Below are 27,399 nucleotides of genomic sequence, written 5' to 3' on the forward strand. Positions count from 1 at the left end.
TTGCATCCTGTTTGTCTGCAGTATACATATGTTTACCAGCTTCAATAGCAATGAGACATTTGATTGTCATATTGTTATTATGTACTGTGCTAGTTTGGAATCGTGACTAATGATGTGGCTTTGCAGTACAGCTGTGACTCCTCCACTGCGACAGGAGACACCTGTCAGAGCCAATCTTCCTTTGACACACTGTCGGGTCCTCTGATGGGTGCTCATTGCTGAGAGAACCCCAGCCAGCTATTACTTCGCTTATCCCAGTCTTGCTCTGCACATAAGAAAGGTCCCAAACAAGAGGAGACCATTTGGACCCCCGCATTCTCTAGTAGTTAATTGGTCCAAGGATCTCATCCATCCAGCTGGTTTTTGAAAGAAGCCAGGGTATTGGCTTCCAGCAACATGGCTAGGAAGGTTGTGCCATACTCCCAGGGCCCTTTGGGTAAGGACTATGCACATTCACATAGTTTCAGCTAGATAGTAGTAAAACTGGATGCGAATAATAAATGGCTACAACCTTACCTTCCATTTGATCAGTCAGCAATGTAAACTTAAAGGCAGATGTTTGCCACTTATTTGGTCATAGGTTCTTAAGCACTGTGCTAGTAAATCACGTGTCAGGACTTTGTTCTGTGCTTTTAGTTATGAATGCACTTCCGCCTAGTTCCCATGCCTTCTCTGTCGAAAACTAAAAAGGTTTGGGTCCTCCAGCATGTCAGTGTAGGGCATCTTGAGCTCAGGAATGTATCTGGTTGCTCTTCTTTGGACTGATTCCAGAGCAGCGATATCTTTTCCGTAGCATGGGGACAAAAATGTTATACACTATTTTAGAGGTTTCCCATTTCTGTCCAAGAGAGGGCTAAGCCAGAGATATTATACCTACATGCCATTAGAATTAGTGTCGCTTTTTCTTCAGTACTTTGTGTTTCAGTTATTTCAGCGTTGTTGACAGACTTTGGCATGGTAAAAAGGGACATTGAGGCTTTTCCTGAAATCCTGTAGCTGCTTTCCCATGTGGACCAGTTCATGAATTAGGACATCCTGAAGCACTTCGTGACCCTCAGCCAAAATGAAAAGGGCTTCTCTGAGAAAACAAGATGTGCTGTGAATGCGGTATATTTTGTAAGTAAACAAAGCAGTGCATAAAAATAAAGTTGCTTAACTAAATTTAGACAAATACTGTGGTTTGTTTTGAAATTGTAGGGTGGATTAGGAAGAAAAATCCAGCCCTATTTTTATTGAGCAGAATTTGATTGCATCATGAGTTCCCGGTTCCTCTTAGCTGAAATGAAGTGTTTTCTTTCTTTTTATAAAAGAACCACTGTTTGCTGTGGATTTAGTTTGTAGGCCAGCAACGACTGTTTTTTTTCTTCAGCATAATTATGACACAAGTGTATCATTCATTTAGATGTCTGCAAAACAGCTGTGTCCTTGACTGAGCACATGCTTGATGTCACTATTGAGCTGAGGAAATTCCATCTAACCTTTCTAGTCGCATGGTGTCATTTTAAAATCCCCATTGTAGTTTGGACAATAAAGCCCTTGTCGCAGATGGCTTTTATATCAAAATCCTGAAAAGGTGACGTTAGATTCGTAACTTTATGATAAACAGAATGCAATGATTTCAGTGGAATGTGTAGACTTTCAAGATTTTCATAATGGTCTTAAAGCAATCTGTATTAATATGAATAATTGGCAGAAAATAGTATGTTTTATTTTTGTGTAATCCCAGGATCACATTTGATATTATTAGATCACAAGCATACATCATGTTCACACCAGAGATTTGTTGTGACACGTTCACTTCATGTCACCTTGGTCTCGCCTGTCCATAAAAATTGATATTGGTACTTTTGATTTTCTGTTCTTTTTGCAGGTGATCACTTTATACTTTCTTATTCTGATGTCTCGGTATTGTGTGGTTTCTGGTGGCTTCACACCTGCACCTCTGAGGTTTTCGGTGATTGCACTAAGCCTTCCTTATCAGCTTCCTTATCATTTTTTCAGTCATTAACTGCAGATCATTTTTCTTTCTTGGCACTGTCTTGACTTCACACCGTAAAAATGTCACTGTATCTGTTTTATCTTTCCTTATCATTATTATTTCTGTGCTATGGTCCTTTCTGTGTTCTTAGGTTCTTTCTGCAACAGATTTGTTTAGCTTTAACAAAATGTTCTATGGTTTTCCTTGTGAGTTTTGACTATGGACTCTCAACATTGAGTTCAAAGCAGGTTGATAGCTCTTGAGTGGGGGGTTATTATTTTATTTTTATAACGTCAAGGCAAAGGCCATTTTAAACACTTTGCGAATAACCAGTTGACTTATGAATGTTATGAATGAACTGCACATAAGGAGAATATTATATTCCTTCTCTGTCTTCACTTCTGTTTAGAAAATGAACATGTATAACCAATACACAATACATCGTCAAACAAAGAAACTGTGCTGTCGCTGTAAATGTATCATGTAAAGAACATTTTTTTGCAATTGAAAGGATAGTTACAATATCTGTCAGAATGGTCACTCTTCAGTATTTATTTTCATATGATGAATAACAAGATTCCTTTCTTTCCTCTCTAGGCAAGGATAGAGTCTTCAACACTCCACTCTGTGAGCAGGGAATTGTTGGCTTTGGTATAGGAATTGCAGTAACAGGTGCCACTGCAATTGCAGAAATCCAGTTTGCAGACTACATCTATCCTGCTTTTGACCAGGTATGCATTTTAAGTCTTTATCTGTTCTTCTATACCACTCATTAGTTTAAAATGGGTTTTAGAATTTGTCTTCGATCCAGGTGCTTGGCAAGTTCAGACTAGCTGTACCGGTCTTGTTAGACAACGGAAAACCATTTTTTTTTTGCAATTCTTTAAAAAGGTTCATATGTTTGGAAACATGTGGCTGATGCTAGTGTTGAACAATCTTTTTCTGAACAGGCTGGCAGATATTCAATCAGTCCTTCACAAGACACATGGCTTTGATGTAGAAAATTATCATATCTGTATATCTGCAATACAGATAAGAGAAGACAGACAAAACATCAAAAAAGTCACAAGCTATTTAAAGTGAACATATTTATGCCTTTTATTTTTTTTATTTTTAAAAGGGCATTTAATGCACCATCCTGGAGTATGATTAGTATTATAATCACAGAATATAATAAAACAGGTCATTCAGTCCTTCAGAATTCTTCTATTTCATTCTGCATAAAGTTATTGTATTAGAGCAGTCAAACTGAATTTAGAGTAATCCCACGGGTTAGCCTCCATTTCCCCTGTAGAAGACTGTTTCTTACTATTGGTACAGCATCTATATTTAAGTTTACTTTTATCACTTGACCTTTCCGATATGTATAGAGCTGGAATCAGTCTAGTTTATTCATTTTGAATATTGAGAAATAATCAACCCCCTTATTATGATATTGTTTTTTTATCTGTCTACATAGCTCAGGTATCTGAGACAAGCGAAGAGTCTGTGTGCCGATCTCTAGGTTTCTCTTTGTTACGAGCTGAAATACAGTCAGCAGCCATATCACCCTGCAACTCACAACTGGCAACCCACTGAAGCTAAGCAGGTGTGAGCCTGGTCAGTACCTGGATGGGAGACCTCCTGGGAAAAACTAAGGTTGCTGCTGGAAGAGGTGTTAGTGGGGCCAGCAGGGGGTGCTCACCCTGTGGTCCATGTGGGTCCTAATGCCCCAGTATAGTGATGGGGACACTATACTGTAAACAGGCGCCGTCCTTCGGATGAGATGTAAAACCGAGGTCCTGACTCTCTGTGGTCATTAAAAATCCCAGGGTGCTTCTCGAAAAGAGTAGGGGTGTAACCCCGGCATCCTGGCCAAATTTCCAATTGGCCCTTACCAATCATGGCCTCCTAATAATCCCCTTCTATGAATTGGCTACATTACTCTGCTCTCCTCCCCACTGATAGCTGATGTGTGGTGAGCGTTCTGGCGCACTATGGCTGCCGTCGCATCATCCAGGTGGATGCTGCACATTGGTGGTGGTGGTGGTGGAGGGGAGTCCCCATTACCTGTAAAGTGCTTTGAGTGGAGTGTCCAGAAAAGCGCTATATAAGTGTAAGCAATTATTATTATTATTATTACATGGGAAGGAAATCCGCAGACCAACCTCCGATTGTAGACAGAATGTGGTGCAGATTGTGTGAGCTCTCACAGTGACAGTGTCAGAACTAAATGTGGAAATTTTGATTAAAAAAATGCATTAACCATGTTTGGCATGTGTGTATGCATTAATCCAGACCTTTTATCAGTTTTTCTTCCGAGTCTGTTTCAGATTTATTACAGTGGTTAAGTATGATCTGATGTGAATATAAGTCTTTTAGCCTCAGTTTTTTGTTTCTTAAATCGGAACCTCTGTGATCTTTCTGGATGATATTCTGCCCTTTCTGGTTTCTCTTTTCCTCTTTGTGCCCTTGGGAGATTGAGGCCTCAGAGGATGTTTACCCTGGATTGGCTGTGCAGGATGGTGGGGGTTTGAGCAAGCAATGTCAGTCTCCTAGGAAATGGCTATTTTTTTCCTTTGCTATTTTGGTCTAATTATTAATGTAGGATTTTGATACATGCAAAATCTTCATATTGAATATTGAATATGGTTTAGACCAGGAGTCTCAAACTCAAATGAATATTAGATCAAATGCGCTAGTCGGCAGGCCACATTCATACTTCCTAGAACTGTTGTTTACGTAACAAATGTTGATGTAACCAGAAAATTAAAATTACAGCGGCATAAAAAATAAATAAGAAAAATATTTCCCTGTCAATTATTGAAACAGAAAGAGAATCTATAGAACAAAAAATGTATGTTTAAAATGTATTTAAGCGCCTTGGGGCAACCTTGTTGTGAAAGGCGCTTTATAACAATAAATTGAATTGAATTGTTGTAGCGTGCGTGGGGCTTGTGCAGGAATAATCAAGACAACGCTCTTGATTGCACACACACTTTCTTTATTCATAGTACTCTGTCAGGTGGCAATCAGGCAACAAAGGCATACACACTACCTCAATTCGGGTTAACACACACAAGGGCTGTGAATAGGACACTAAGGCATGTTAAGAGTGGTTACAAGACAAGGGATTAAACATTAATGAACAATTAACTACTATTTACATTAAGCGCTATAGTGTCTCTTATATAGCGGAACCCACAGACCATCCCCTGCTACAGTTCCCAGTCTGCACCGCTGTGCGTGCATTATCCTGGCGCGCCTCTGCTTTGTCACCCGTCGGGGGCGCTACAGTATCCAATGACAAAACGAGCGAATTTTACTGGTAATGTTTTGTTAGTCCAAGTGAGACCCCTGGTTTAGACAGTTGCGTGTGATCGTGAGGGCTATTTGGATATCTTGAGGGTTTCATAAATGGAAAGGAGAAACATGTCATGTCATTTTATAGGCCAGCATTACAGTGACATGTGAGTGTTCTGCAAGCAAATCTTGTTCTGTGTTTGCAGATAGTCAATGAAGCTGCAAAGTACCGGTACCGCTCTGGCAACCTGTTTGACTGTGGCAGCCTGACTATCCGAGCACCCTGGGGCTGTGTGGGGCACGGCTCGCTGTATCACTCTCAGAGCCCCGAGGCCTTCTTCGCACACTGTCCGGGACTAAAGGTATGTTTCACAATCAGGGGGGAATTAACTGATCATTAAAACTCCAGAATGGCACTTTGTTTGAAATGTAGGGTTTTTTCAGTTTTATTACCTTCATTTTTTCAACGTGAGACCTTTTATTTTCGTCGTGTGTTCTGTAGCCTGGCTGGCCCTCACTGGGTCACCATGTTTTTTATGTGGGTGTATTTGGTGTATGTGGGGTAGACATCTGGTTTCTGTGCTTGGCTGAGGAGTCAATGGTGTGTAGCTGCCATTCGTGGCATTATGACTGAACGCCTTTCAGTCAGAATCCCCCCTAAAAGGTTCTGGTTAGTGTTACCGTGTAAGGTGTCTGTGTACATTAAGCCTAAGTTTGCTGTTCGGCTAGGAGCTTAAATTTGTCTTGTATTTTCATGTATTATATGATACATGAAGTAAGAAGTGCAAACAGAAACAGTTTTCTTAGATGACAAGTCATTAACTGTGGCTAAGGATCTGCGCCTGTGGCTGGAAGGTTGCCGGTTCAAATCCCACAGCTGGCGGAGGAATCCTACTCCGTTGGGCCCCTGAGCAAGGTCCTTAACCTTAACCCCAACTCCTCCAGGGGCGCTGTACAATGGCAGACCCTGCGCTCTGACCCCAGGCTCTCTTCTCTCCCTGTATGGGTGTCTGTGTGTCTCATGGCGAGCAAGCTGGGGTATGCGAAAAAGACGAAGTCCTAATGCAAGAAATTGTATACGGCTAATAGTGATGTTAAATCTTAAGTATTACCTGATGAAGCTGGTATTAATGCAGTATAATAAAATTGTGAAAACCAAAGGGATTACTAAAGTGCACTGCCAGTGCCACTTGTACAAAGACAGTGTATGGCATTGCAGAGAGAGCTACTTCAGTGTCAGGTTTAGTATAGGTATTTTCCGACATTTAATGTTGGATCATTTTGATCTATAAATGAATTAAAAATTATACCTTTTATGTGTTCTTTGTTTTATTGGGTTCTCTTTGTCTATTTTTATGACTTAGATGAATATCTGATCACATTTTAGGTCAAATTTATGCAGAAATTCAGAAAATTCTAAAGGGTTTCACCAACTTTCTTGCACCACTGTACAGAGTGTATTGTATTGCCATAGATAAGGACTTCTAGTAGCTAAATGATTTTTGTTATTGTTTGTTATTGGTTATTACACCGATTATTGGTGCATCAGCTGCTGGAAAATACTTTATACATTCACAATTTTAGTGTTCACTGTTTCTTTTTCTTTTTAACTACATATTGATTATTGTACAAACAAAAGGGTGAAGAAAAATGATACCTGACTTTTTTGTGCTCTGAAATTAAATTGTAGAGCCATGAGTAGCCAATCTTAGGAAATCCTCTGCTTCCATCCCCTTAGTCTTCAAAAGGCTGAAAAGGTATTTTGGGCTTCTTTGGTTAACCAACTTGGAGTGACAAAGACATCCAGTTTATCCCTAGACACCCAAATGTGAATGAGTTGATTACTATGCTTTAACCTTATGCGTCTCGACAATGAATTGTAGCTCAACAATAGGCAACATTCTTCTTTATTTATAGCAAAGCCACATACTCTTGTATACTCTTGGTGGTTTGTACAGCCAAAAACAGTTTTTATAATTTGGTTGTCATGTTCTGTGTGCCCTGAAGTATATGTAAAAGATCTTTAGACATCTGTATCTGCTAACAGTCTGTTAAAAGTGAACATATTTTTTTAAAAATCTCAGAAGACTTTTTTTAACAGCAGTGTTCTGTGAAATAAGACCTTTGATCAGCAAGCTTTCAAGTAAGAGCTTGAGGTGTTCTGTTCTTTTTACTGTTCTTTTTCTTTTATTCTTGTTCTTTTTACTGTACTAACTGTACAATTAGTGCAAATGACATTGGCAAATGTTCAGGGTTACTGTGTTAAAAACATAGATGTTATGGGAGTATTAGGAGAGTAAAGTGCATTTCTGTGCACATATACAGTCTTAATTCACATCGCTTTTATTTTTTGAATTTATTTTCTGCATAGTGTTAAAAAATTGAACATGCTGAATAAAGTCTGCATTTAATTACTCATTTAAGTGGTACTTAATTTATCCTGCATCTGTCTCCTTTTAAACATAGTTGGTAATGGGACATTGGAGCATTGAGCTTAGTGAGCTTCTCCCACATTTTGTTTTGCGAAACAATAAATTATACAAAGCTTTGATTGAATCGGTGTCTGTGACTTATTCCTCTTGCCACATGTACATAGTTTGTGATCATTTATCAATTCGAGTGCTTACCCTGAAACTACAGATAGGAGATGTGTGATTTTAAGAGCTGTCAAATTTTTGCAAACAAAAGCAGCAATTTATTCCCCTTGTTTGTTAGTGCATTTCTTTCCTCTGCTAATTAGGCCTGACACTGAAATGTGTAATTCTCATCCCCTTTGAGGGTTGGGAGTATTTGTTCAGCCTTTACTGCTTGAAAGTCTCTGGCAAGCACTTTGCTGCTGGCTATCTAATATCTATGGCAAATAAGAGATATTCTTGAGCCTATTTGCATCTTTTGTCATGATGCTGCTGCCCCAGCACACAACATCTTCTATACTGTTGTGTGCTGGGGCAGCAGCATCATGACAAAAGATGCAAATAGGCTCAATAAACTCATCAAGAAGGCTGGCACTGTGTTGGGGATGAGCCTTGACCCCATGGAGGTGGTGGCTGAGAGGAGAATGCTGACCAAGCTCACAGCCATCATGAACAACGCCTCTCATTCGCTTCATGGGACTGTTACTGGGCAGCGGAGCACTTTTATCAACAGACTGCTCCAGCTACGGTGTTCAAGGGAACTTTTCCACAGGTCTTTCCTCCCAGCGGCTGTCAGGGTGTATAACGCTGCCCTAGGCTAGGACTGTTAGCCCTTCATTTGCTCCTCTATGGACAGCATGTTTGCTCCATTGTACTTTTTGGACAATCAGTCTGTATAAACCTATGCACATTTTGCACATATTTTGTTGTTTTTACAGTGACTATGATCATCACATGTATGTATTTATTTATTTTGTTGTCTTTTGTTTTATAACTATTCTGATGTCTGTTTTTGCTTGTCTTGGGCTGGACTGCTGTAACACATCAGTTTCCCTACGGGATTAATAAAGTCTTATCTATCTATCTCTTGAGTTCTTACACAGTCCCTGTTATGTCTGATCTACTGTGGTTTTAAAATGCACCTTAAAAAAATGTCTCATCCAAGTCTACGGCATGTAGAACTCACCCTTTGTGCAATTTGTCAACTGCAATATAAAGCAAAATGCATCTTGTATAGTAACACCTAACTGCAAAGCTAAGGTAATTAATTGCTTTCTGGGGATTTAGTGTTGGGGTGAGGAAGGGTTATTTTTATTTTTGTACTTTAATTTTGTTTGTTAAAAAAATGTCAAAAAACAAATGTTCACATTAAATAGAATCAGCTTAGGAAGGGGATATGGTTAGAAATTAGCAGCACTTTTCACTTGCAGGTTTGTGATAGTTTTCTATCTCCAGTAGAGATTTCTATTTTTATAATGCAGAAGGTGGTTAATGTGATTTTGTGAACCTTCTTGAATTATTTGTGTCTGTGTGTTTGCCCTGTGGACTGGTGTCCCATCCAGAGTGTATCCTTCTGCCTGTTGCTTGTCTAGACAGGCTCCGGGTGCCCTGCGACCCTGAATTGAATGAAACCTTTAGAAAATGGATGGATAGATGGATTTTTATCTACTACGGTCATCCTTGAATGTTTGTGAGCCCTTCAAGGTGGTCATTATTTTAGATATTATAGAGTTATTATATGAACTTGAGCTCTTAATGAACATATAGAATGAATATCCTAAATAAAGACACATAAAAGGGGATTTGAACTCATAGATTATTAGACTGTGATATTTAACAAATCACCAGATATTCTTGTGTGCAAAAGTAAGAACACTTTTCAGTCAGTAACTTGTGGCACCTCCTTTAGCAGCAATAACTTCATACAGTTGCCTCCTAAAACCAATTATCAGGCTCTGACATCTTCCTGGAGGGATTTTTTCCCATTCCTCTTTATAAAACTCCGGCAGCTCTGAGGTTTGAAGGAAGTCTTGCATGAACAGCCCTCTTCAAGTCCTACCACAACATTTCAATAGGATTCAGGTCAGGGCTTTGGCTTGGCCATTCCAGGACACGGACCCTCTTCTTCCTAAACCATTCTTCAGTGGACTTACTTGAATGTTTAGGATCGTTGTCTTGTTGAAACATCCACTTTGTGCCCAGCTTGAGTTTTCGAACTGATGGCCTGACATTCTTCTCAAGAATTCCTTGATATTTTTCAGAATTCATGATGCAAGGACCAGAGTAAGAAAAACAGCCCCATACAAGGACACTCCCACCAACATGCCTGACAGTAGGGATAAGGTTTTGTTGGTGGTAGGCTGTGTTGGCTCTTCGCCAAACATGGGCCCTCTTGTTGTGCCCAAATAGTTCACTTTTGGACTCATCTGTCCAGAGAACAGACTTCCAGAACTCTTCAGGTTTGTCCAGGTGGTCTCTGGCAAACTTCACACGGGTTTGTTCTTTTTTGACAGAAGAGGCTTCTTCCTGGTGACACTTCCATAGATGGCATTTCTGTTCAGGGGTCTTCTTATTGTTGATTGATGCACCACTACTCCAGAGGCAGCTAGGGAGGCTTGTAGATCTCTTGATGTTATTTTAGGATTACCTTTTACCTCTTTTATTATTCTCCTTGTGGCCCGTGGGGAAGTTTTAGAAGGACGTCCACTCTTGGCAGGGATACCATTGTGTTAAATGTCCTCCACTTGTATACTATTTGCCTAACAGTGGATTTATGGAGTTTGAATCTTTTTCAAATGACTTTATAACTTTGTCCAGATTGATGAGCATCCACTACTTCTTTCCTCGGTTCTGCTGCTGTTTCCTCAGTTTGAGGCATCATGCTAGACTCGTAGGATGGGGAACTGACCTGCATTCTTGCTATTGCTATTGCTATTATTTCTGTTTGCTCCTCCCTAACACATCATTTCAGATCTTCTGATCCTGCTTTACCTTGATGTAAGACGTAGAACTAAGGGTTCACTTATTTTTGCACCTGCACGATTTCTGTATACTGTGTGTATTATTTTGCTGCATGGACATTTTCTTTCAAAACACTCAAATTGGTGAATAATTATCCTTTATTTAGATTAGGAAGTGACAAATTCTGATTAAATATGCATTTTATGGTTAAAAAAATCTCCTTTTATGTAATGGGTTCAAAAACTTTCAAGCACGACTGTACCTCTGTTTCAGAAAGTGTAACATATATTAAATTGAAGGCTTGCAATATCTTGTAGAGAAGTTTATAGACTCTCTGCAGCAGAAAGTACTTTATCATGTCATCAAGTTCTAATTTACTCTACATTTAACTCTGGAAAAGTGTTTAAAACAAGCACGTCTAAAATGTGATTGTTTACATTAGACGTTTGTAATTACAGGCGCCACAAGGTCTTCCACGTTGCTCTCTGTCATAAATAATTTCGGCAGCTTGCCATTCTGAAGCTGCTGGTCGCAGTTTTGAAGTTTCCCTTTGTGCCTTTTGCGCTACGGATTCTTAATATCTGGCAGCTGGAATAAAGTCATTTCAACCACATGTGTGAAAGTAGTGAGACTGCCAAGATACACCACAGAGGCAGGAAGTACACAGCAGAAATCAATATGGCCCACTATACACTCACGAACTAGAACCTCTCTCTTGTATATAACTGTGAATCGCTGGTAATTTGTTTCTAAGATGAGATGAATAAAGTATGTGAAGTACATCACAGAGACTCTACTTGCTGGATGGAATATAGTTTGACTCTTGCAGATTTGTTTCTTTAGACACCAAAGTTTAATAAGCAGAGTTAATAACTGTGCCCAATCAATGTAATCTCCCCAGCACACTCACCATGGTGTATTAATAGTTTTAAATGCCATGCTAATAAATAATGTTCCTTCTACGAGAAATTGATTAAAAAAACCTGAAGGTTAAAGAACCATTACATACTGTATAGATGAAGTGAAAAATGAAGATCGGGTAGATTTCAATTTTCAGTCATGATGGATGGCCACGTTATAGAGCTTTCCCAGCTATACACATTATAGCTTTCCAACAGAGCTCTCCCTGTCCCTTTCTTTAGTTATTCTTGCGATCTGCTAAGAATAACTGCTGTTTCTTTCCCTGTTGATGAAACTGTTGGTATTGTACTTTAGATGTATTTTCTGGGATGACTTTGGTAATCCATTGAATAGTAGTTAATGAAATGTGGAGATTTAACAAATTTGCTACATTCCACATAGGTGATAATTAATCATAAAAAAACTTTTGTGGAAGAGGTGCTGGTATGTTTCCTGGTTAATCTACTGTAACGCCTAGCTGCAATTAAATATGGATTGCTGCAGTCTGCTTTGTTGCACTGATTTCACTAACCAGTGTACTGTATGTTCCTTTTGATAGCAGATAAGTTGATTTTAGAACAACTGCTTTAGAGGCTTTACTTTGCTAAAACCAGAACGTTTATGAGATCGCGATAAAGATTGCAAACAAGGACGGAATGACCCTTCCAGACAGTTTAGTTGTTTGTAGCCAATGATCTCATCTGACCTTTTCTTGAAGCGTCCCAAAGAGTCCGCTTCAGCAGCCTGTCATGTTAGTTTGTTCCAGGCACAGTGAATCTTTGTCTAAAGAAGTGGTTCCCCTTTTGAGTGTTGGTCCAAATTGGGAATATATCTATCATCAAACAGAGTAAAGATTTTCTTTAGATTAATAATTCTCTTCTTAAAAATATTTAACATACCATTCTGTAATAGCGCTGATTTCCATAATTACGAATAATGATTGATTTGTATCTAGTTCTCTCCTTCTGTTTTAGAAATACAGTGTAATGTATGTACTGATGAAAGGATGAAATATTTGATTTTTTGAAAGATTTTGTGTACATTGTATAGAATAATGTATTTTGTAAACATAAAAAAATGCTTTTCAGTACATCATGAGTGTAAAGAAGTGCCCCCTATTTTGAATCCTGCTCTACTTGCTGGAATAATGTTTTTATCAATACTGAAGCAATTGGGTTTTCCATTGGTGAACTGTGTCAGTTGTGTGGCTGTGAATATAAAGCCCTCATGATATCCTTCGCTCAGGGCTGCAGAGGTTAAGATCTTCAAGCTGGTCTCTGTATGACATTCCTCTGGGACCAGGGGGTGTCAAGGGAACTCTCCTTCAGGACTGCTCTTCTTTTTGTATTGTGTATTTATGTCAGTGTTGATTTAAGTTATACGATTTTTATCATAGTATTTTTGGCCTATTAAATCGATTCCCACTGATGTTCTGTAGAGGAAGTCAAAACGTAAATGATTTTCTTGGGTTCTTTCTGACGTGCCACTCATCTTATATTTTGAGCACACATTTTTACCTTCATACAGTATGATGCTTTTTAATTGTCTGCACTAAAATTAATTTGGTGAAATGAGGGTTCTACTCAATCCTAAAAACTACAGGGGATTTGTTTACCTTGTAAAAGTATTATTTCCTTCCAGTAATGTTCCATTTTGTTAGATTACGCATGATGTATACACTTAATTTAAAGTAAAATATTTTTGTTCAAAAATTGATTGCCCAAATTGAGCACTTACATGGGTGAAAATAGTTAAATGTCCACAAAAACTGCAAAGAAAAAAAAACGAATTCCACATTGAAAATGAGAAAGAAAAGACAACATTTCCGCCTGCTTTGGGTATCACATGATCTTTAAGAAGTCTTATTGAAGTTGTTCCGTTCCTTCATATTGTGTGTTAGTATGGCAATGCGGCAATACGGTGGTCAAGAAGTCTCAGGATGTTTCTCCATTTACTTTCTCCTCTTTCCTTAACATCCTGCGGTGAAAGTGTTTTTGGTAAAGGTCAAAAAGAAGACTTGCATTGAAATTATTTTGAGCTCCAAACAGGTGATCTTTATTGAAAGTTCACTGGACCTTGTTTCAAGCTTGTTCGCTTGCTGTGCCCTTTTGAGTGCCTCTGCATGTGCAGTGTTTCCGGTGTTGCTCTGCTGGTCGCTGACACAGAGGAGGCTCTGAAAGTGGAGGTACAAGAGGAGAGCTGGCAGTCCTTCACCCGTGTGTATGAGGGCTATAACAGGCTAGTATAGCAGGAGGTGGAGCCGAATAATAATTTAAAGTCGAAACGTTGACACGAAAAGTGAAAAGCCATTCCATTTAAAATCAAGAATCAAGAAATAGGCAAGTACTGTATTGGAAAATCAAAAAAGAAAGGATATACATAGATGTGTGACTTTCTTATGGAGCAAACGATGCCTCTGTATCATCGGTCCTTTGTAGGTTACCTCAATTAGATTCATCAGGAGTAGAGCCAGGTCCTCTTTACCGAGGAGTCATTTTGTGTTGCTCGCCCTGATGGACATCTGCAAGTGTGTCACAGACATGCAGAATGATGTGCTCATTGCTATGTGGAAGAGCCATATCGATAGAGAGGTCCATCAGTGTGATCTTCTGGACAGAAGTGTGTAGTTTTCTTTAACAGATCTCCATTATTAGTTATTCACGGCAGTCTCACTACACAGCGATGCATCGATCAAGTCCTCACTAGCTCCTTTTCCTGTGTATTCATCCACAACGCACGTTGTCATGCTGCTGTAACAGCTGCTTTCTCCAGGGATGAACACAGGACAGTTGAGCTGTGGTTGCCTTACTAACCAGCCATAAGTTCCAATACAGAGTATTGTTGGCTGAGCTGCAATAACATGACAATAATACATTTGTGAGTTTGTTGCAGTTATTATTATTTTTTAAGTTGTTGTAAATACTTATCAATGGGATTAAATGAACTTTAAGTAACAATGTGTCCTTGTTTTTTGGACTTCCCAAATTCCTAATGAACCATGAACAATGACTTATTATAAAGTGTTACCGCATTTGCAGCTCACTGAAAATGAATTATTTTGAAACTATCCTTTTATGCTAACTATAGTGTGACACAATGATGCAAGTTGGCAGTGTTTGTTTTTTTGTTTTCCCCCTCAGATTGTTATACCCAGAAGTCCTGTTCAAGCCAAGGGCCTTCTGCTGTCGTGCATAGCAGACAACAACCCCTGCATATTCTTTGAGCCGAAGATCCTCTACAGAGCTGCAGGTGAGCAAGATACCGATCACTGTGGCAACTCTCAGACCCTTAAAACCATTTTCAATAAACTTCAGTCCCACTCATCTAGAAGGACTCCATATCGTAAGGAATGCAAAGTAACTCTTTGTTCTGCCCATTAAGTGTGATTTTATTGGCTGCTTTACAGTGTTCTCTGAAATTATTTTAACTTATCTTGTGGAATGTGCTCATAACGACATTCTTTATGATCACTGTGCTTAAGGTTTAATATTTGCTTTTATGTTTTCTTGTCCGATAAGGGAATAACCCAGATTTTCTCTTTCAAATCATTGTTAAACTTTAAAACACTTTAGCAGTAATTTGTTGTTGTTATTCTTTTCCTAATAAGTGTTTATTATGTATAAGTCGCGATGAAGACTCCAGAGTAATGTGTAACAGGGCCTATTGTATACAGTTAAGATATTCCATGTGATTTTATTTACTGTCAAAGCATGTTTTCTTTCTGGAAAATCACAACATGTAAGTAATATAATAAATATTGTTACATTTGGCTTGCTTCGATTTTGGGCACTTGTAAGTTTTGGATGTCTTGGAAGTCATTTCTCTTTGGATGGTCTTTTTTTGGTTACTGGAATGTGGTTTCCTAGCATGGTGTTTTATGTTTGGCACAGCTGATAGTCAGTTAATCCCATTTTCAGTGGTAACATGTTTTTTGTTGGTGAAGATTTAAAGATGACGAGCAACAGATGGGGGATTAATGCTGTGAAGGTGCTCGTGTACGCTTAACCCCTCGGGTAGCCTGGAGATCTCTTTTATCAGGATATCAGTTTTAGTAAAGGAAGGAGGCTACCGATGGTGATCTCTGCATGGCTTATCTACGCTTCAGCAGTTAGATCAAGACAAAATCAAAATTGCAAAGAAAATGTAAACGTGCAGCAATCCACCTGTGTGTTTCTGAAGTGTTCCACTTCGTGTACTAAACAACGATGAAGACCAGTCTGTAGAAAGTACAGACATGAGCCCCATACAGAGGCGAGACCTCCAGAATACTGGTAACTGCTTTTTATCTCTTCACTTGACCCCTTGTGTGTTCTGGCCTCTGTGAAAAAGCATTGGCTCAGTTGATCTTTTGCAGCCTTGAACCTTGGAGCACCAGTTTGCTAAACAAACCAGTCTCACCTGAGTTAAATAAATTATTCTGAAGTATAAGCCTCGCTCCTGCTTTGTGGTCTTTAGGTGGAGCTTCAGCAAACAGTTCAGCCCTTTTGAAATTATCTAGGACTTCTCTGTTAGAAATTATGAAACTGAATTCCTTGGCTACACTGTTATTCACAGAAGCTGTCCCAGTTTAGGTGGTCTTAAGGGCTCTTACCTTTTCTGTGAATTGCTGCCCCCTCCAGTTGGATCCGTTTTCTATGTTTGGTCCTCAGTTCTCTTGTTCCTCCATCTCACTCCATCTTTAGCATGGCAGTATCCTGAGGAAGGAACAATGCTGCTGCAACACTAGCTCTAATTTCTGCTGCGTTTCTCTGCAAAGCATGCATGGTCTCTGCAATTTCCCTCACGGGATCAATAAAGTATCTATCTATCTATGGTCAACTGATTACGTCCATTAGCCACGGAGGATGAGCCTTCACCCTTAGCAAACCTGTCTAAATTTACCACCTTGAGTACGGAAGTCAACACTTTTTTCCTGCTTCTTCACCTGTGAGGTCCCTTTTTCATGTCACGGCAAATGCTTATTAAGGGCAGCGGTGTTTACGAGACAGTGTCTGATCCCGCTCTGAGAGCAGTAAGGTGGAAGGCAGTCGGAAGTTAAGTTTCTATGCATTTGCACATCTAGAGGATCACGGTTAATTGCCCGTTTATCCCTCAAACCAAAAATAATAATAGTGTTATTTAAGGCTTGTCTTCTCCCAGGGTTCTGTATGACTCGATTGATGTAAAACCTCCCATGGGTCTTGTAATAAAAGTTTTGAGATATACATTAAATGCATAAAGAGCAAGTGATCACTATTACAGAGTGAGGGTAACGTCCTTTTAACACTTCTGACTGGCTTTTCTTTTCGTGCATATGAATTCTGCAGATTATTTTAAGATTTTTCATTGAAAATTATGTGGCGAGTACCCTGTTGTGCAGTCATGTCAGGGAAGTGTCCAAGTCTTTTTATTAGTTACTGAGTGTTTTGTTTTGTTTTAAATGACTGAACAGCACTGTGGTAGGGCGATGGAATGTAAAGTATAAACCAAAGTGCAAATCATTCTAATTTACTGTATTGTATGTTCTAAGTGTGTATTATATTTGGTACATTGTTTCATTTCTCTCCCGCTGTATTAATGGGCGATGTTTCTTCTCTTTTTCTACCTCACGGACTGCTTGCTGCTGCTACATTCTTTCTCTAGCTCTCTTCTCACCTGCATGATTATTCAAATTCAATGAGTTTATTGGCATGACCAATGAATTGCAGTGTTGCCAGAGAAGATACAATTACCACAACATTTACAGTACTAACACATTATTGGCCAGTTATATACATCACATAAAACATATAATGTTATTGAGAGACAGGCTCACTGTTCCTCAGGCTGTGATGGGAGATCATATATTGAGCTGCAGTTCTTTTGAGTTTCCTCCTCCAGTAAGATTGGAAGCTGTTTTGTCTCTGGCAATTGTGGGAATTCTGGGCTTAGATTTGCTATTTTAGGGACAAATGTTTGTCTAATTCCAGAGTATTTCTCACAGTGCGGCATCTCTCTCTGCTTCTCCCTGCTGGCAGTAGAAGCACAGCCTGTCCTCACTGGGCATTCAGGTCTAGCTCGGTTGCCCAGTGTTTATGTCCAGGCTGTGGTCACACAGGGTCTGTTTTTTCTTTGCTGTCTCTTACACTGGTATAATACTCAGCTAGTGTGTGTTGCCTCTTTTATGGTCCTGCAGCATTCTAGTTTGTGTTGTGTTTGTCTGTGACCCAGTGGGTGAGGTGAGCATATGCACCTGTTAACCATTAAAGGACATTAAACCCTGATAAACCTGCAGTTCAGTCTTCGCTCACTCACACAGTTAAGAAAAATAAGGAAGAATCTCTGCAATATCGAGAATAGTAATTCATAGTAATAAATGTTAATGAATGGTAATTGCCAAAAAAGAGGTGTTTCTGACTTATGTAAAATTGCGGTATGCCGATGTTTTACTCCTGTCTTAACTCTAAATTGGATATTAACACCAATTAAAATACAGTAAAAATTAAAAGCAACAAAATTGGCAATTTTCTAATTGCAGTTAGTTTTTACTTTGTAACATTTCCCTTTGATACTGTTTTTTCTCTGCCCTTCTGTAAGGTGCCGTTTTCTTCGAAGTATGTCAGATCATTGGGCATATCTGCCTCCAGTGACCACCACTGGCAGGCCAGCTAGTTCCTGTAGACCAGAAGACCATTTTAGTACTTACTAATGTCCTAAAGCCTAGGTCAATCTGGAACCTCTGTGCCCAGAATTTTAAGACTTTAAACGTATTCCATCTTTTTCACAACATTGTAAATGTGTTACAAGACAATGTGTCTTGTAAATGACTGCTAACAATGTTGAGATACTTATGTTGCGGAAGCAGCAGTGTATACATATTCTAATGGTGCAGCAGCAGTGAGTGAAGTGGAGCCCAGGCCAGTTGAGACTGAGAGAAAGCTCTACGTGCTGCTGCCTTGGTTATTGAGTTGTGTAGCAGGGTCAGATGGCCAACAGGAGCGCTGCCTACATTTTATAACTTGAATCTGCAGTATTCAGCTTCCATTTCTCCATGTGCTATTTGGAAGCAGACAGTTTTTAACTTAAATGTAATGTTGAGCCAAACGTCTAAATGTATATTTACCCTAATGTGAAGTAGCTTGTATCCTGTCTTGCAAATGATCACAGGAATGTGATGACATAATGAGATACAGTATTAAAACATAATGGTTATAGTGTTTATAGGTGACAGTCAGAGAAGGAGGAAAAGGCTAATTTGGGAAAAATCTGTATCATGTCTGCTTTTATACTTCACTTTTGACTGGCACTATAGCAACTGATGACACAACACATGTGTTTCATTTGCTGAATATAACAGTTCCACTGAATTTGGGAGCACAGGAAATTGATTTATTTGTACACCAGAATTATAAAAGCATAGATTCAAACACTTATTTTTGAAGCCTAAACTTGACATAAAGGCTTCAGAATGCTGTTGACTATTATTGGAAATGAGTTTGCTTTTGTGTTATTGAGTACTTTTTTGAAAGAGGACATCAGTTTATGACGTTTTCAAACATTAAGTATAACTGGGTTGTTTTACATTAACTCTACTTTTTTCTTAGAAATAATTTCTTAATGTCTAATAAAAATCGTTCTTCCTTTTGGTGTTGAGTTTTAAATTGTTTATGTCCATCTCATAACATTATTTTCGTGTTTTACTGGTGAGAGTTAATTAAATAAATTAAAATATATGTTGTGTTGCGTTATTGCCAGTCAAATTCTAAGTTGGTGTTTATGTGTCATGGTATGTGAATCTGATCTTTTAGGTTATTAGATAGCTTTACCTAGTCTATCATGATAAAATATCAATTTTGGGTCTTTTACTCCAATTGCTATATTTTATTGTGTTGTGTACAGCCAGCAGCTATATCACCCTGTACTGTGCAAGTGACAGCCAGCTGAAGCTCAGCAGGTGTGAGCCTGGTCAGTACCTGGATGGGAGACTCCTGGGAAAAACAGAGGTTGCTTCTGGAAGAGGTGTTAGTGAGGCCAGTAGGGGGCGCTCACCCTGTGGTCTTTGTGGGTCCTAATACCCCAGTATAGTGGCGGGAACACTATACTGTGAAAAGGCGCCGTCCTTCAGATGAGATTTAAAACGGAGATCCTGACTCTCTGTGGTCATTAAAAATCCCAGGGTGTTTCTCGAAAAGAGTAGGGGTGTTACGCCTGTGACCTGCCCACATTTCCCATTGGCCTTTACCAACGATGGCATCCTAATAATCCCCATGTATGAACTGGCTTCATCACTCTGTTCTCCTCCCCACTGAGAGCTGGTGTGTGATGAGCGTACTGGCACACTATGGCTGCCATTAGTACAAATAGCATGCAATCGCAATTTTTGATGGAAAATCTCACGCATCATAAGAGTTTAGGACTCAAGAGTTATGTTAAAATTCGACGCAGGAAAAAAACGCAAAAAGAAAATGTTTTCCTCACAACTGAATCATTGCGTGACCGACAAATACTCTAACCCTTCATTTCTTGCAAAAGATGATGAGAATCGCCATTTGTAAAAAATAATTAAGGAAGTGGAAGTCACTTAATTTTCTAAATAAAAGAGTGTAAAGTAAGGAGCAGTGAGCCAATGGCAAAACGAACACGATGGCTTGATGCACACAGAAAGGAGCAAACAGCAACGTTTCACGCACAAAGCTTCATTTTGTTTACTTTGAATTATTCTGAGCTATCATTTTTGTGAACAGTGTACTTTCAGAATATTGAACTATCAGAAATATTCATGTTCACTGTTTAGTTACTGTGGAGTTGTGATCATTCTTTTTATCCCATGACAAGCAACTACCACAAACCTCAGACCTCTGTTGACACTTCGGCTCCGTGCCACATCGCACTGAGCTGTGCCACTTTCTGCCATCTGAGGGAGGTTACCACCTGGTCTAAACCTTTTCCTGATATTGAAGCATTGGTGAAGCATGTCATTTAAGAAAGTTACAAATGTTTATTGAATTAATTAACCAATTGTTTCTTTTACCTGGTAGAGCATTATTTCAAAGTAACTAAAACTAGTAGAAGAGATAGTAGTAATATGTTCTCTGTATATTTATATATGTTCAAATATAAATTTGTGTGACCAATTTTTGGGGGAATGTTTATGGGAAATACAACTGATGGTTAATAATGTTGGAGTTTGTAATGGATTGTGTGCATTTAGTTTTGATTGATTAATCAGTGTGATTCCTAGGGCCCTAGTGTTTTGCCAAGCTAGATTCTCTTGTTTTATTAAAGTTGACAGTTTGGGACTAAGCCAAAACCTATTGCGACTCTGAACTTCAAAATTGGAACTTGATGAAAATATTGCCAAAACAATCTTTAAAAAAGTTCCAAGCATCTATGAGTGAAAGGATAAGAGAAATTATGTTTATAGTTTATTAAAAGCCAGATTAGATGGAAAAAGGGGTGTTTATTCACAATTTTCTTTTAGATACTGTCCCTTTTAAGTGTCATGCAAAGTTTGCTGCCATCTGAGCTTGCAATCATGGCACTTTCAAATAGGAGTTTATATATAGAATTTTCACAGTTCTCCACCCTTTCACAACTCCAGACTGACAAAATAACAGTGCTTAAGTATGTAAACATATTAGATTTCTACAGCACATAAGTAGATTCCATGTAGATCCCATGAGTAAAAGTACAGTTTGAAGAAACAGCCATTGCTGTAGGAAATGCTCAATAATTTTGAAGTCTAAATGTCAAATTTACCTGCTTGATTTGGGTATTGAGCAAATTGAAGGAGCCGATGTATTCAAGCTAAATTAATAACATCATTTAACCATGAAAAACAATTTCAACATGAAAGTTATTACATTCAATAAATAGTAGTCACCTGTACTGTAGATTAAAATGTTTTTTCTTGGCATTGGTAGATGAGAAAATCTAATTGTATTGCTTTTTAAAGTTTTTTTTTTGTACAGTCACAAGTAAAAAACACTTGTAAATTTGTGGTGTAATTTGGCTGTCAATGGTAATGTTCCTTTAATGACATTGATAATTATTTGAATTGCTGTGTATTGATAGAAAAATAGTCTAATTTGTTTAACATCATTGGGAATGTACAGACATTTAATATCTGGAAAGTATATGCTAAATAGAAATAATTGAAATAAATAACTATTGAACCACAGGTTTTATTGCATGCGAATTAAAAAAATAAAGATAGAGCAATATCTGCTGCTGATAAAATGCTAACATAGCTCTGTTTAATGTTCTCACTAATAATGCATGACTGTTCACTGCTTAATGCAGTATTTTTTAATACAATTAGAATGCCTAAGCACTATTTTAACTTGATTCTAATGTGCATTTGAATATAAACTAGGATAATTCGCTGTATTTCTTCAGGTCAAATCTGAAGTGTAAGATTTTAGCAGTTCAATGTTATGTGACTGCTTTGCATGGCCTGTTATGACACATTAAGTTATGGGGCACCATGTTCTGACCCAGAGACTGGGCTGGGAGTCTCTTCTCACATTTCAGTCATTTGGTTTTTACTCCTTGTTTTTTGCCTAGTTCAGTAAATGCCTGTTCTTACTCCTGGTAATTGCATGGTATCCTCTTGTTCCCCCAAGATAACGAACACAGAGACTGCCGAGCCCAGCTCAAGCAAACGTTTACAGAAGTAAAAAACATGCACTGCGTTATTTCAATCTGCCTGATTTTTTAGTCAACAAAATCATTATTTTTTTAATGCACAAGCATCCCACTGCTCACTTTGTCACCTCAAAGTGCTCCAGTGTGGGAAATATTGCTTGGCGAATCCCAGTTACAGTCTGCTCATCACAAAGCCCAGACTCTGAAGAATTTAGAATATATGGGCTTATGTACTTCACTTCGCACGGTATGCATTAAAAATATTAATTCAATATATATATTTTGTTTGTGTGAAGAGGAAGTCATAATTTACTCATAGGTTGCTCAGAATTTGTTAATCACTGTTTTAATTGCTACTGCCAATAAGTAATTGTGTTGATCATTTTAAAGCCAAGGCATATCTGATACTTTTAAAATGCCTCTTGTGCAACACAGCTTGCTTTAATACAAAACATTTTACTCAAGACATCCCATTTGTGCTCAAGAAAACCCCCAGAAACCATTAGGTTTAAAACCCAAAAGGAACTGAACATCTGCTTCTCCAGAAATGGTGAAGGATACAAGGATAACCCATTTTCTCTGTGTTTGTCTTACTGTTGCTAATTTAAAAAAATATTTTGCCTAAGCCATGCTGTATATTGTCTTTTAAATACCATATGTACGTTTTCCTCTGTATGCAAACCTCCACAGTCAGAAGGAGGTTCTGATGTGACAATTTTCATTTTCTTAAATGCTTTTGATGGTAGTGGTGAGGTTGCAGCACTTTTCTAGTAATAATATTTCCTTATTAATCATGTTCATTTATTTATCATAACACTATGTCTTGATCAGCCAAAAATCTCAAAGCGGAATAGTGGCTGGAAAGATAATAAACTACGCTTGGTGCTATTTCTGAAAGTCAGACCTTGCTGTGTCACAAGGTATTCTTTTCATTCAGGATTTTGATTACTTTTCACAGCATTATCATAGTTGCTGCGGTTAGTATTTGTGCTTTGATGTATTAAGAGTAATAATTTCCCATGTCTCTTGTATCTTAAAAACACATAAAATTGTTTTCTTAGACAACTTGAATACCCCGGTGCACCTTTGGAGTGGAAATCACTTTGATTTCTGTTCAATATGCAATGATAAATTCAGTTTGTATGAATACGGTAATCTGATCATTTTTATAGTTGTTTTTTAAATATATGGTGGGAGTTGTTATGGGCTGTGGTCTTTATTTTCCTCCATGTCAGTAGCATAAACCTTAGATAACCTGTCTGCTCTGCATAACTCATATGTAAAGTGGTAAAAATGGGAAAACAAACAACCATGTAGTTTATCTAAAAGACAAAAATGGAACTTGGTAGATCATTCTGATATATGCCATTGCTTTATGTAGTAACAGATTCTCTGGCCTAGATCCCATTCAAATCAAAACAAATAAAATCGAACATTGCAGACAGCTTGCAGGCATGCAAATAACTGACACCAGATGATTATAAAAATGCTAAATCAGTCACGTTGCTGTTATGTGTATATAAACATGGGAGTGTAGTCACTATGACTCTGTTTCATGTAAAGCAATTTCATCAGCTTGAAGTTTAGTGTTGTTTATAAGACTGTGGTCTGTTAAGAAATACATTTGTAGCCAATTTGTGCTCGAATAGCAATAAGGACAGTTCTATTTTGGCACTGATCAGATGATTGCAACTTTTCAACTAAGTGTTAAAGAATGTAGAGTATGGTTCTCATTTGATGGTGAAAAGTACTAATTCTTAGTTCTAAAATATTCTGACTGTTTCATTTGAAAGATACAAGAGATATGAGGAATATGATTCTTTTAGAGTACTATGTTTATGTTTGAGGTGAAAGTATGGATCAGTTACAAACAAAAAATTGTTTTCATTTCTTATTTACAAGATGGTAACTTGAAGTAAAAGAAATACCAGCTAAAAAGGGAATTTTGAAACAAGACCAAGCAATACTTTTGCATGAGGTGGCAAGCTGTGCTACACTAGAGTTATGCCTTTTTGACTGCCTTTAACTGCTCAAGTGAGGTTTACCACTTTTGCCTGTCTCCTTAAAAGGAAATGGTGGAAGTTAACCAAGCCATTCTCGGAAATAAAGCACACACTGTACTTATTGGTATTTAAAATGTGATTCAGCCAATTAAAGAACACGCTCTTACTTATGTGTTATGTAAATAGAAAGTTGTTCTCTTTTTAGCAGTGTTGCTTAGTGATCTGAATGGGAGCTTTGCAGTTAAGTGACATTTACCTATCCAGTTATTGAAATGAGCATACAGTTCAGGTCTTGCATAATAAAAATGAAACTAACTGTATAAAGCAAAGGAAAAAGTAATAGGTTTATTCCATGAAAAGAGAAGAAAGAAAACAGAACGTTTTGGCCGTGGAGCCTTCTTCAGGTGTGAGGCTGAGCTAAATGTACATAGGTAACAAATGATCAGACTAGATTACTGAACTCAATATGATTCACAGAGCTCTAAGACATATCAGTGTTTTACTTTGTCGTTGTTAGTAAAAGGTCAGGAAACAAGACAAGACTGCAATATTATTTTTGTTACTCAGTGTTCTTGTGTATTCTGAATTCATTGTTCTCAGGTATATTTACTGTGCTGGTTACATGTGCAAAAAAGGGTTCAATATGCACTTTTCTTATTAGTATCTTATTAGGCAATCAACACTATTCCTGCTAGCTCACTGTAACTAAGCATGATTGTTTGTGTAGACTGATCCTTTTAGATTTTGTTCTGTCCATGGGATCTTATTTGTTCATAGAGCGTCAAATCTCTTTTTCATGTTTAGTATTGCATTGTCATTTTCTGTTAACTGTTGAGATACTGATCATTTTCATTGGCTCTTCACAGTCACGTCTTTAGAATGTAGAATAAGATGGATGTTCAGAAAATGAGGGTCTGCTGTCTGTTACACCTGTTGTTATAGTTTGTTAGTAGCTTCTTGTTATACGCTTCCTGCTTTCTTCCTGCACTTCAGGCACTTCCAGGTGGATGTTTATTTTGTTTCTGTTTAGGTGTTTTGTTTCTGTGTTTTCCTTCAGAAATACCTGTCTTGTATTGTACAGTTTCTCTAAAAGGTTTTCACCTCAGGTGACCTTGACACTTCGGCTTTGCCCGTTATAGCCTACTTTAACCTCTGCAGCCAGAGCACCTGACTTACACATGCAGTGTCCTAGGTATTCACCCAAATAATAGTAGCCTATTTTCCAAGCTTCTAAGGCACCCACCCTTTTAATCATTTGTAGTAGAAAAGTGTGTTCACAGTTGTGCGCAACAGCTGTGATACGACACAAAGAGAATTGAGTACAATTTGCACCACATAGACATACACAAAAATCCAATGCAAACACAATAATCTAGCTATTGGTACCGCATAGCTATTGCAGTACTAATTTACAAAATGTCTTTAGTGGAAGTTAATTTTTAGAATGTCTAATGAAGAGTTTGATTAAATTCAAAGACTGAATATGTGGTGCTAAATAAAGCTGAAATTAAAACTGATCACTGAATGTGTGCCAATGACAAAATGTTGTATATTAGAAAGTCCACAGTTGTTTTCTGTGGTTCTGTGGTTAATGGTTATTCTGCAGAAAAGCTACTGCAAAATCCCTAGTAAAATGTGGAGACCAAATGATAGAAATTTCAGTCAAACCATGAATAAAACCTGTTTACAAATCAAATACACAGAAAACATGTGAGTCGCACCTAACCATGATACTTAGTTTTCCTATGTGTGTTGGTCTGGCACTTCCTGCGACACCTACTGTATGTCAGTCCAGTGGGTCTTACGGCTTTGGAAAACCTGGTCACAGTCAGCAAGTGGCATAGCCCAGATTCAAACCGGGAATTTGGGGAAAATATGGGCGGAGCTGTGGCTCTGTGGCTAAGGATCTGCACCTGTGGCTGGAAGGTTGCCGGTTCAAATCCCGCAGCCGGCAGAGGAATCCTACTCCATTGGGCCCCTGAGCAAGGCCCAACTGCCCCAGGGGTGCTGTACAATGGCTGACCCTGCGCTCTGACCCCATGCTCTCTCCCTGTCTGTGTGTCTCATGGAGAGCACGCTGGGGTATGTGAAAAGACAAATTCCTAATGCAAGAAATTGTAAAGGGTTAATAAAGTGATGTTATTATTATTAAAACCTGCAAACAATATAACTCCCTAAATTGGTAGATGGACTGAATCCTTTGTAACCTCCTGTGTGTTCTTATTCACTCCTCACACACACGTTGAAAGGTTGAGCCACATGGGAGCACGGAAGTGTATTAAACATGCAAGGAAGCTTGGGAGTGTTCGGAAAAACAATGCCGCACTCAATACCCAGTTTTTTTTTTATTTTCACTTAACAGTGATCCAAAACACATTCATGCAAGAGAGTTTTTTTTCCTCTACACAAGCAGTAAGTCCTCGAATGACCTCGTCCAGGCATTTTCTTGAAATTGTTTTTGGAAGGGAAAGCTGTTGTGACTGATTTCAGCAGGACATGGAAAGTAGCTCGGCTTAGTAGGGCTATATACACAATATGTCTGCCTCCCTTACACTTAATAAAACCACTTTTGACTTGGGTATATACTGATACAGTGTGCAAAATATACAGAAAAAACTCAGGTCATTTTTTTTCTTAATCCAGGAAAGAATGCGTCTTTTCCTGTCTGCACAGGTTGTCAAAGGTTGCTGTTAGAGCTTGTATTAGGAGTTATTAATATCCTTTCGGTAACATGCTACGCTTTGTGGAACTGTAAGGAAATTAAGCCATTAAATGTATTTTCTTCCCCTTCTGTACTTGTTTGTTTTTAGCCAGGAGTCCCTCCACAGTGTGGTATGCTCAGACGCATTTAATGTGACATTTGTTGTTTTCTCTTTGAAGTTGAACAAGTGCCCGTGGAGCCATACCAGACCCCGCTGTCTCAAGCCGAGGTGCTGCGAGAGGGAAGTGATGTTACACTGGTCGCCTGGGGGACACAGGTCAGTGTCACGTGTCTGAACTGCACATGGGGCCCATTAATGGAACTGCAGAAATATGTCTTTGGGGCCTCACTGGGATAGAAAACAGAAAGGAGAGGCCTGCCTGCTGTGTTAAGTACTGTGACATTTATGCTTATAGGGAGGAAGTATGAATTATCGTTAACTCCATTAAAGTTAACTTTGCTGGATTTCCATCTGGTGGCTTTAGACCCAGCAGGATGTGCTGCTCAGTAAAATGAACTCTACAGTCATTTCTGATAACATTTTATAAATACAGC

The 27,399-nt window shown here is 38.5% G+C and overlaps 1 protein-coding gene across 1 annotated transcript in view; it reads left to right on the forward strand.

Annotated features, from left to right (window-relative positions):
* The window catches only part of bckdhb (branched chain keto acid dehydrogenase E1 subunit beta), a 122,083-nt gene that overhangs the window by 15,902 nt on the left and 78,782 nt on the right, over positions 1–27,399 (forward strand). Inside the window, exons 4-7 of the mRNA XM_006626304.3 lie at positions 2,576–2,709; positions 5,467–5,622; positions 14,676–14,784; positions 27,024–27,121. Of these exons, the coding sequence (XP_006626367.1) occupies positions 2,576–2,709; positions 5,467–5,622; positions 14,676–14,784; positions 27,024–27,121 (497 nt within the window). The remainder of the gene's footprint in view (positions 1–2,575; positions 2,710–5,466; positions 5,623–14,675; positions 14,785–27,023; positions 27,122–27,399) is intronic.

The sequence above is a fragment of the Lepisosteus oculatus genome, chromosome 2, assembly GCF_040954835.1.
Source record: "Lepisosteus oculatus isolate fLepOcu1 chromosome 2, fLepOcu1.hap2, whole genome shotgun sequence".
Lineage (NCBI taxonomy): Eukaryota > Metazoa > Chordata > Actinopteri > Semionotiformes > Lepisosteidae > Lepisosteus > Lepisosteus oculatus.